At 26.2% G+C, this 10,000-nt stretch overlaps 1 protein-coding gene and 1 long non-coding RNA gene across 2 annotated transcripts in view; both read right to left on the minus strand.

Annotated features, from left to right (window-relative positions):
* The window catches only part of LOC118448001 (uncharacterized), a 1,935-nt gene extending 377 nt beyond the window's left edge, over positions 1-1,558 (minus strand). The window contains exon 1 of the long non-coding RNA XR_004840050.2: positions 1,284-1,558. This is a non-coding gene — a long non-coding RNA (uncharacterized LOC118448001). The remainder of the gene's footprint in view (positions 1-1,283) is intronic.
* A 481-nt stretch (positions 1,559-2,039) lies between these two features.
* The window catches only part of ana3 (rotatin homolog anastral spindle 3), a 9,264-nt gene continuing 1,303 nt past the window's right edge, over positions 2,040-10,000 (minus strand). The window contains exons 6-29 of the mRNA XM_035880706.2: positions 9,783-9,941; positions 9,586-9,690; positions 9,006-9,527; positions 8,699-8,919; positions 8,393-8,630; positions 8,089-8,298; positions 7,792-7,998; positions 7,528-7,701; positions 7,280-7,415; positions 6,952-7,176; positions 6,605-6,866; positions 6,326-6,498; positions 6,022-6,264; positions 5,697-5,920; positions 5,317-5,610; positions 4,995-5,235; positions 4,749-4,917; positions 4,436-4,632; positions 3,606-4,345; positions 3,299-3,503; positions 2,976-3,187; positions 2,777-2,917; positions 2,385-2,514; positions 2,040-2,316 (exon numbers count right to left, since the gene is read on the minus strand). Coding sequence (XP_035736599.1) covers positions 2,048-2,316; positions 2,385-2,514; positions 2,777-2,917; positions 2,976-3,187; positions 3,299-3,503; positions 3,606-4,345; positions 4,436-4,632; positions 4,749-4,917; positions 4,995-5,235; positions 5,317-5,610; positions 5,697-5,920; positions 6,022-6,264; positions 6,326-6,498; positions 6,605-6,866; positions 6,952-7,176; positions 7,280-7,415; positions 7,528-7,701; positions 7,792-7,998; positions 8,089-8,298; positions 8,393-8,630; positions 8,699-8,919; positions 9,006-9,527; positions 9,586-9,690; positions 9,783-9,941 — 5,697 coding nt within the window. The 3' untranslated portion in view covers positions 2,040-2,047. The remainder of the gene's footprint in view (positions 2,317-2,384; positions 2,515-2,776; positions 2,918-2,975; positions 3,188-3,298; positions 3,504-3,605; positions 4,346-4,435; positions 4,633-4,748; positions 4,918-4,994; positions 5,236-5,316; positions 5,611-5,696; positions 5,921-6,021; positions 6,265-6,325; positions 6,499-6,604; positions 6,867-6,951; positions 7,177-7,279; positions 7,416-7,527; positions 7,702-7,791; positions 7,999-8,088; positions 8,299-8,392; positions 8,631-8,698; positions 8,920-9,005; positions 9,528-9,585; positions 9,691-9,782; positions 9,942-10,000) is intronic.

Raw genomic sequence — 10,000 nt, forward strand, 5'->3', positions numbered from 1 at the left:
TCTATTCCTCTATCGATTTTGCGCGGTGTGCGCGCCAAGGAGAAACGTGAAAACGGCCGCGGATACGGTCTTTCTAACGAAATTATTGTACGAAGTAGTAGTAGCAGTAGCACCAGTCAAAGCAGCAGTAGTAATACGCACCTGGACTAACGAATACGTACAACAGAGAAAGACAGAAAGACAGAGAAAGAGAGACAGAGAGAGAGAGAGAGAGAGAGACAGAGAAAGAGAGAAACAGACTACATGTTGGATTGTTCCAAAAGTTCACTGTGATTTTCGACAGATGTCAGGATTATTATGTCTTTTGTAAGAGAGAAAAGAAAAGATGAAATAATAATTAATATAGTTTTATTTTGAGCTCGAAATTATTGTGATAAAAAAAATAAATAAATAAGTAAATAAAAAGAAAGAAAAAGCACGTAAGAATTTATTTCTCTTTCAATGAACTTTTCTTAAGAGTAATAAAAAAAATTTTTTGAAAAACTTAACAAACATATATATGACTAAAGTGGTTGAATCGCATGTTTCTCATTGGCGGGCGAGAGAGAAAGAGCGCGCAAAGCGTGCAAACGACAGAAAGAGAAAAAGAGAGAGAGAGAGAGAGAGAGAGGAATAGAAAGAGCGAAAGAAAAAGAGGGGGAAGGGTGAGCGCGTAAAGAAATTAAATTTGAAAAAAAAAAGAAAAGAAAAGAAAAGAAAAGAAAACGCAGATATTGCAAATGAAAAATAGGGAGAGTCGATCGTATATATTAAGTCAATCTCTTTCTCAGCTTGAGTTGGCACGCGCGAGGAGGGGCGTAACTCGCACGGTCGCGTTCGAAGCTTATAGAGAAAGAGAGAGAGAGAGAGAGAGAGAGAATATAATACGTGAGAGATGGGGGCGTTTTCTCCCTTCAACTCGCACGATCTTATCTCTCTCTCTCTCTCTCTCTCTTACTCTCTCGCTCGTTAGCTCGCTCGTTTACCGGCTGTGGTCTTTTTTCGATTGGCCAACGTTTTAATACGATAAAACTTCTTCGATTGATCTTCCTCTGTTACAAGAAAAGGTTATGTATCCATATATGTCGTCGTTAATAAAAGCACAGATTTTTCGTTGATAATCACCAAGCACCCCCGAAAGAAAAAGAGAGAGAGAGAAAGAGAGAAAGAAAGAGAGAGACAGAGAGAAAGAGAGAGAGAGAGAGAGAGAGAATGAGAGAACCGTGTCGTTCCTTCTTTCTCCTTTCTTTCTCTCCCTCTCCTTCGTTCACAATGAAATTATGTATAATACGTTATTCACGCACCTCCAATGATAATTAATCTCACCCACGATTTTCTAACTTAACGAAATTTTAATAATCGCGTATAACGACGGGTGTTGTCAGCCCGATAAATTGTCCTCGCCGTGTACGAGCTTCAAGAGGACGGCACGTTCCTCGTCGGCCATCGTGAAAACCACCGTCGTTGTAGTCTACAGTGGCGCCACCTACTACTCTCCTTATCGATGTGTCGATAGCATCGATGTTTCGAGAATCGAGAGACGATTGTTTTATAAAAGAGAATTATCTTCTAATGGTATTTGAATTCTTTTTCGTTCGCTTTTCAAAAAAATTAACATAAAAATATTATATTAATAAATTCACGTTATATATATATATATATATATATATATATATATATAAATATACTAGCTTTCATTTTTTTATTAGTACGTGTATATAAAATTATTAATATTCTTTCTTCGCATATGCAGTACCATTTTCAAGGCTGTATTTAATTTTACGTAAAAAATGTTTCTAGTCGAATAATAACATTTTTAACAATCTCTTCTAATCATTTATATTACCTATGATATATATATATATATTTAAAATCTGGACATATTTACATTATAATAATTCATATTTGAATTTATATAAAATTTTACCAAAAATATTTTTCATGACATAATTATAAATATAATATAATCGTGAATAAATATATATATATATATATATATATATATATATATATATACTATATATAGATTTTATATACAATTAGTTTAGATAGTTAATTATTTAATAGATTAATCAGACTTATTCTCGATAGGACTTATAAGACGTATTAGATATTCCAATATTTTAACTACATCTTGTTCTTGCTCTACGTTATTTGTTGTTAATAATGTTAATCTACCTAATGCCTCTTGAATACTCTGAGGAAATCCTGCAGTACGTGCAATTAATTTTCCTTTCTGATTATTACATATTAATGACCATAACATTGATCCTGCTATTCTGATTTCGCATAAAGATCCATTTTTAAAAACATCGTGAAGAAGATTGATGACATCCACTATAGAAAAATATATTAAATAACATATTAATAACATTTTCAACTTTTATATATAACATTTTACAAACCTGAGCTAAGAATTCTTGGTCTATTTGCCATATTAAATGCTAAATTACGCAAAATGGAAATGGCAAGTATTTTTGTTGGCGAAGATGAACATTTTGCTAAATGTATTAGAGAATCTAAACCATCTACGGCCTAAAACATATAAATCAAAAAATAAATATACTATGATGATACAGAATTTTTGCATTGAAAAATTAAATATTATTAAATATAATATTTAATATTTAATTTTTTTTTTTTTATTATATTTTTTGTTTAATATTATAATTTTTTTATTTAATATTATAACATATATATATATATATATTATATTATTATTAAATATATATATATATATATATATATATATATTTAATTTTTATAAGATATATATATATATATATTTTTTTTTTACCTTAGGCACGCAAATTTGTCCTTCTTCATAATATGTAAAATCAATTAGAAATTCTAAACAATAGAGCTCTACCAGTGGCCAAGGTTTTACTCTCTTTGTAGTAATAGGATGTATCTTTGTAAAAAATTGTAACAAATTGCTCTGGAAAAAATTAATTTAATTAGAAAATTATATTGTTATTGTAAGAATATATATTTACTTTTGAAATTGAAACTCTGCATTCATGTACATGTACGGCATTTCGTAAAACATGAAAAGCAAAATGCAATTTGTTATTATCAAAAAGGTGTCCTGCTTTATCGATCTCTTTACATATTAATTGTATAATGATATGTATTATAGCAATTGTATTAGGTGTTTTCCTCAATCCTGTTCCTGGTAATACCGTAGTTAATGTTAAAGATTGTGCTGCTGTAAAAAAAAAAAAAAAAAAAAAATTATTAACAAAAGAAATACTTGTGTATATTTGTTTTTTAAATATTACATAAATAAATAAATGTAATTTTAATCTATATATTATACCAGCTGAGCACTTTGTCGTAAATGTTGCTAATAATTTTAATGCACAAGATGAAATATTTTTATTCAGAGCTATCCAAGCCCATAATTTGTGCAATACATCAGCCAAGCCATCTTTAGTAAGTGTTTCTTTAACTTGTAAATTTTCATGCATAAAATTCATTAATAATATGAAAATATTGTTTATATCACTAAATAGAGGATTAATCTAAAAAAAAAAAAAAAAAAAAAAGAAAATAAATAAATAAATAAATAAATAAAAGAGATTCTTTAATTATACAGATATTATAAAAGAATATAAAATATGTACCTTTTTCTCACGATCAACTTGATTTTTATAAAGTTCAAATGGTTGTAGATTTAATTTAACATACAATTCTTTAAGTATCATCAATGCTGTTTCAGATAAATTCTCTTTCAATGCAATTTTTTTGGCTTCCATAGAAACACATAATAAATTAGCTAGAGCACTAACAATAAGATCTCTATTCTCTATATGTTTACGACTTTTTTTTGATCTTGTATAATTATGAGCAATAAAAAGAGGTAATAAAACTTTACATAATTCAGCACCTATTGTATACTGTTGCTCATCTGATTTCATTTTAATATTATCCGAATTAACGGTATAATCATCAATTTCATCATTTCGATTTGCTTTTTTAGAATGCAAATTTATACTCCTTATAGAAAGTTTATTAATATTAGTTATAACTTCTTGTAAATTGTTACTTTGATTATTTATTGGAATGTATATGATACTATCTAAAATCGTCTTTATCGAAATATTATTTTTTCCTAATGTTTCTTTTTGAATTTCTTGAGTAAGAAGAAAAGTAAGACATGCAATAGCATTCATTCGTAATTCTGTATCAGTATCTTTAATTGCAGTGCAAATAGAAGTCAATGCTTTATCTGGACCATATAATTCTAAAGCTGTTTGAATAGATTCAAAGTGTTGATCATCTGTTAACGATAATATAGATAAAAAATTATAAATCTCTGCTTTTAATTTATTATACAGAGAAATTAGATGTGACATATGAATACCTATAGAAATACATAAAAACAAAAAAGAAAAATTAACACTGATTAATCAATAAGTAAATATTATGTGAAATGTTGAACAAATGTACTCACTGTACAAATCAAAATGAAGAAGATTAAATAAAGAATAAATACAGTCAGGTGTAAAACTTGCAACTGCAGCAAATTCATTACTATGTATGACACAATTTGATAAGACAACGCAAATGCTGATATACATTTCTAACATATCACAATAATGTATAAGATCTTTTTTAGTATCGATATTCTTTGGAATTTCTTTTAAGCACCTGTAAAATTCAATATTAATATATTTTACATAAATTATGTTATTTTTAATTAAAAGCTTAAGCTGATTTATATACATATATATGTGTGTGTGTGTGTATAATATATATATAAATACCTAATAAGATATTTATCGAGTGATTGTTCATAAACGTGACGTACTACTTCCTGTTGTCCAATAAGTATTAAATTATTTAAAAGAGTACACGTTGCTGTTACTAAAGAAGGAGTTGCAACGGATAATAAATAATGATCCATATCCATACTTTCAGAATCTACTCCTGAAACTATAACAAAAAATAACAGATGTTCTGTAATAAAAAAAATGTAATGAAATTAATAAAAAAAAAAATAAAGTATTTACAAGGTAGTAGTTCATCGTGACAATTGTATAAGTATGATACAGTCCGTGGTACTAATGATACACATCCTGATGTCGCAGCTTGTATGGATGGTACTTTATCATCTTTTTGTTGTTCATTGTTTAACAAATCAGAATCTAATGTTGGTAACACATAAATGTTAGAATATAATATACTCATTTCATAATAAAAGTTCACTTGTTCCGTGTATATAAGTATAATATTTGTTTTCAATGAGTCAATCTATTAAAAAAAAAAAAAAAGAAAATGTAATTAATTAATAATGCAAGCTTAATAAATTATTTATATTACATGATATCTTACATGTTGAAAAGACATAGAGTTGCAATTTTTAATTAAGTTACTGAATGCAATACACGCTTGTTCTCGAACAATACAAGATTCTTCTCCGATTATAATGTATTGCAATAACATGTAACATAATTCATTCGGTGCAACGGCGATTGCGTTTGATAGCTGTGACGCTGAATGCATTTCGTTTAATAATCCTGACAATAACTGCAAAGCTGATGCACGCACCAAAGGATCTCTATTTTGCCAAAGCATTGGTAACCAACTTAAAGATCTGCTATCTTCGTACCAAAATGATATCCACGTCTAAAAAAATTATATGACATTAGTTTAATATTAATAATTATAAATATTTTCATGGTATGATTTAATTATCTATAAATATTTTTTACATTTTTATTAAAATTTTCGTGCATTTGATACAACAAATGATTAAGGCATATTATAGAATTCCTGGTTATAGATAAACCCATAAAACTAACTGTACCAGCACCATGAAAAGATATAATCATTTCAATAAGTGTATTTCCTAATGATGCTAATAAATTTTTATGATTGCTCCAATCGCATTGGCTGATTAAATATGTCAAACATGTCAACAACCAATCCAGATATGCTAGAAACAGAAAAAAAAGAAAAAAATATATATATATACATAAAAAAAAATAAAAAATAATTAAAAAGATCTGAAGCAAACATAAAATTCTATATTCTTACCAAGGTTGTAAAAATGTTGTTGATTTCCAAAACATAAAGTAGAAACAACTAATTCGATAAAATGTATCCACGTATGTTTCTGATTAATGTCTGATTTTTCATTTCTTTCAATAGCTGCACAAGTACGTGCTAATTTTAAAATTGATTGATGTACATCTTGATTATCCACTTCCAAATTTTGAAATAAATCTGCCCATGATTTTGTCATATTTTTCATCATCTTACTTATCCATGAACTTTTACCTATAAAACAAATGTATATTTTAAAAATGATATTATTTTATCATTTACTTTATATCATTACCTTTTGCTATACTGATATATAATTGTAAAAAATTGATAATATTAACAAATAAATCACAGTCCTCTTTACTCGACGGATGGGACGATAAAAATCTTTCGAACGTTTGTTCCCACGGTAAAGAATTAATATCTTTAATTTCTTCATATTGCAACATATTATAAAATTTTATGTACCTAATAAATATTATTATATATATTATTGTACTCGCATGTACACTGGGATATATAACATATTTTTTTCTTTTTTTTTTTTTTTTTTTTTCAAATTATAAGATCTTACATTATCAGATAATCGAGAGCATTTAATACACCATCGTGTGTCGTAGAATTTTGTACATTATACAATTGTTTTTGACAATAAAAATATGAACAGCTGTATTGAAAAATAAAGAATTCATGTTCTTGTATCCTTAATTTTTCTGGTAATTCAGAATCATTAACATCATCATAATTTTTCCATAACATCTTCCATCCACCATTCCATTCCCATGCCCAATATTGTCTTACAAATGTCAATATTGTTTGATTGCTTCCATGGAGAACTATAATATATATATATATATGTGTTAAAATTAATATTAGTTATTATAATAATATATTACATACAATTAATATATAAAACTATACCTGATATTTCTGATCGTCTATGTACACTGGTTTTCCAATGAGATTTACAAATTAATGGTAATTTCATTTTAATTACAATAATATGAGGCAAAGATACAGTTAATTGAATATTACTTTCTGTTTGTTTTTCATTCATTCTGATAATATAATCATTATATAAAAGTAAGCATAAAATATATGAACCATCAGCCTTGACACATTCATTATTTGGAAACAAAAATATACCTAAAAATATATATTTAAAGAAATTTATATAAAAAAAAAAAGAAAAAAAAAGGAAGAAAAAAATAATTAGATAATTAACACTATGGATAAATCGTATACATACTGCGAATAATATTTATGAAAATATCAATATTAGTAGATAATTCATGTCTCACTGATGATTCACTGGCAACAATTAATTTTAATATTGCCAGTATTGGAATAACAGAATCAGGATAATTTTTATAATCATTTTCTATCTAAAATCCATTAACACATACAATTACAACAAAATAAAAATCAGGGCTGTTAAAAAAAAAAAAAAAAAGAAAAAGAAAAAGAAGAAGAAAAAGAAAAAAAAATTATATTCACCAAAGCACTGTTAAACGTCTGCAAAATTAAAAATAATCCATTTTCATTAAGAAATAATTTATGTAATGACGTGTCTGTAAGCATTACATTAATTTGTACTAATGCAGATTTACGCATTTTAGGATCAACTTCGGAATCTCTTAACATTTCTAGCACCGACAATAAACTGCTCCTCTAAAATAATTATTTAATTTATAAATTTATTAAAATAATTTATTTAACTTATGAATTTATTTAGGTATAAAAGTATGATAATTATAGAACCTGATAATTTCCTTCTAAGCGTTTAAAAACGGATGGACGTTCGAATATACAAAGAGAACTAAGAGGTAAACCATGCAAGGAAGATAATCTTGGCAATTTTTTAATAGAATCTTTTTCTTTGCCAAGCAACCAAATTAATCTACAAGAAGCTTCTTCTCTAACGTCACACTCAGCTGAATACAATAATCTTAAGTTACCTTTTAAAACCTGAAATATAGTATCATACAATGTTTAAATAATTGAAAATTATAAATACATACATATATAAATAATTAATAAAATATATTAATAAACTACCTCAAGATATGGTAAGTGTATACTATTAAAAATATCAGGATCAAGCATTTTTGTTATACATCTGCCTATAACTGTAGAAGAATATGCATAACATTGAAGAAGAGGTAATACTGGTATAATTGTTTCTAATATTTTTAACCAGCCTGTTTCATCGGCTTGAACTTTTCCTTTTAATATATAAATTATCATCTCTTCTGACATTTCTCTAATCTATAAAATATTAACATAAAAATGATATATTAAAAATTAAAATGTTACATATATATATATCAATGAAAATAATAATAACATAATGCAAACTTACTTTTTTATTTTCATTGGGTAGACCATAGCAAATTATTTCAGTCAAAACATTTGGTTCCAAAAGGAAAATTAAATTTTCCCATGTAAGTTTTTCTTTATTATATTCTATTCCTAAAATACTTTTGACTAAACAATGACATTCTTTATATGCCAATTCTTGTATATCCGTATCTCCATTTGCTAATAAATTTAATATTAATTTTCTGCATATTACATGATCTTCTTTGCTGAGGGAATATCTACAAATAAATTTTCATAATTGTTAAAAATATTACAAATAAATAGTTTATTATTAATTAATACAAACCTGTTAATATTTTGTAGAAATTTAATGGCTTTCTTAACTATACACATATTTTTGTGATAAGGCAAACTTAATTTAGATGCATATAATATTTTTAATATATCAGAATGTGATCCTCTAGAAGATTCTTTTATTGAGCAAATAGCTGCTTGCATTGATTTGATAATAACTCTACTTTCATCAAAGACTTTGATTATTGCAAGTTCGTTTGAATCTTCTAAATGCTATATATATATATACATAAAGATAAAAATATATAATAACATAAAATAAGAAAGGATTATTATTTTCATATATAGAATTAATTTACCTGAATATATACTTGAAGTGCAGTATGCAATTTTGGATACATCAAATATATAGGTGCATCCATTAAAGCAATTGACATAGAATTTTTTATGGATTTAGGTAAAATAATATTTGCTACTTCAAATGGTACAATATTACTTAATAAATTTACTGTAATGCAAAGAAGATGAAGATATGTAATCCTATGATAATCTATACTGCCATAATTTGCAAAATATTCCAGAGAATCTCCTAATAATGTTAATAAAATTTTTAATTCGTCGCTAATCTTCCTTGCCATATTATCATTGCATATCCATATATTTGGCATGACTGTGATAAGTAGTAATTGTGCTAATTCATGAATCAGGTCAACTATGTATTTAGTATTTTTTAATGGAAATGTAGAATCGTTAGGAATATTTAATTGCGAAATAACGTGTTTTAATGTTTCAATACAATAGGAAGGAACGAGCATTTGTTGCAATCGTAATACAGATTCATCAACATTATCCATGATGCTTTGACTTCTGTCACTTGTAGCCTGAAAAAAAAATATATATATAATTACAATGAATATAATGACTTACAAAACTACATACAGCTGATTGATATGCTTGATAATTAGCTTCTGGTATTCCTCCATCAGGACTGTCTCTAGCTTCAGATAAATGATAACTATTATTATCCAATTTCTCTGCAAGTAACTAAAATATATATATATATAAAAATTGATATAATTATATATAAAAGCTAATACGAACATATATTTCTAATATGAACATATATTTATTTTTACCTTTTGTTTTTTATTTGCCACACATGGATCATAATAATAATAAATTCGAAATCGTAGACATCTTGTTAATTTATGTAATGCTTTTAATACAGCTGGTATAATATATTTAATATCAGGCTCAATTATATTTATACTTGTATCAAGAAGAGCATGTAGCACCTAAAAAAAAAAAAAAAGAGAAAAGAAATTTGTTAGAGAATTAAAAAAAAAAAAAAGAA

Source organism: Vespa mandarinia, chromosome 19 (assembly GCF_050613455.1).
Source record: "Vespa mandarinia isolate Hongniang chromosome 19, ASM5061345v1, whole genome shotgun sequence".
Taxonomy (NCBI): Eukaryota; Metazoa; Arthropoda; class Insecta; order Hymenoptera; family Vespidae; genus Vespa; species Vespa mandarinia.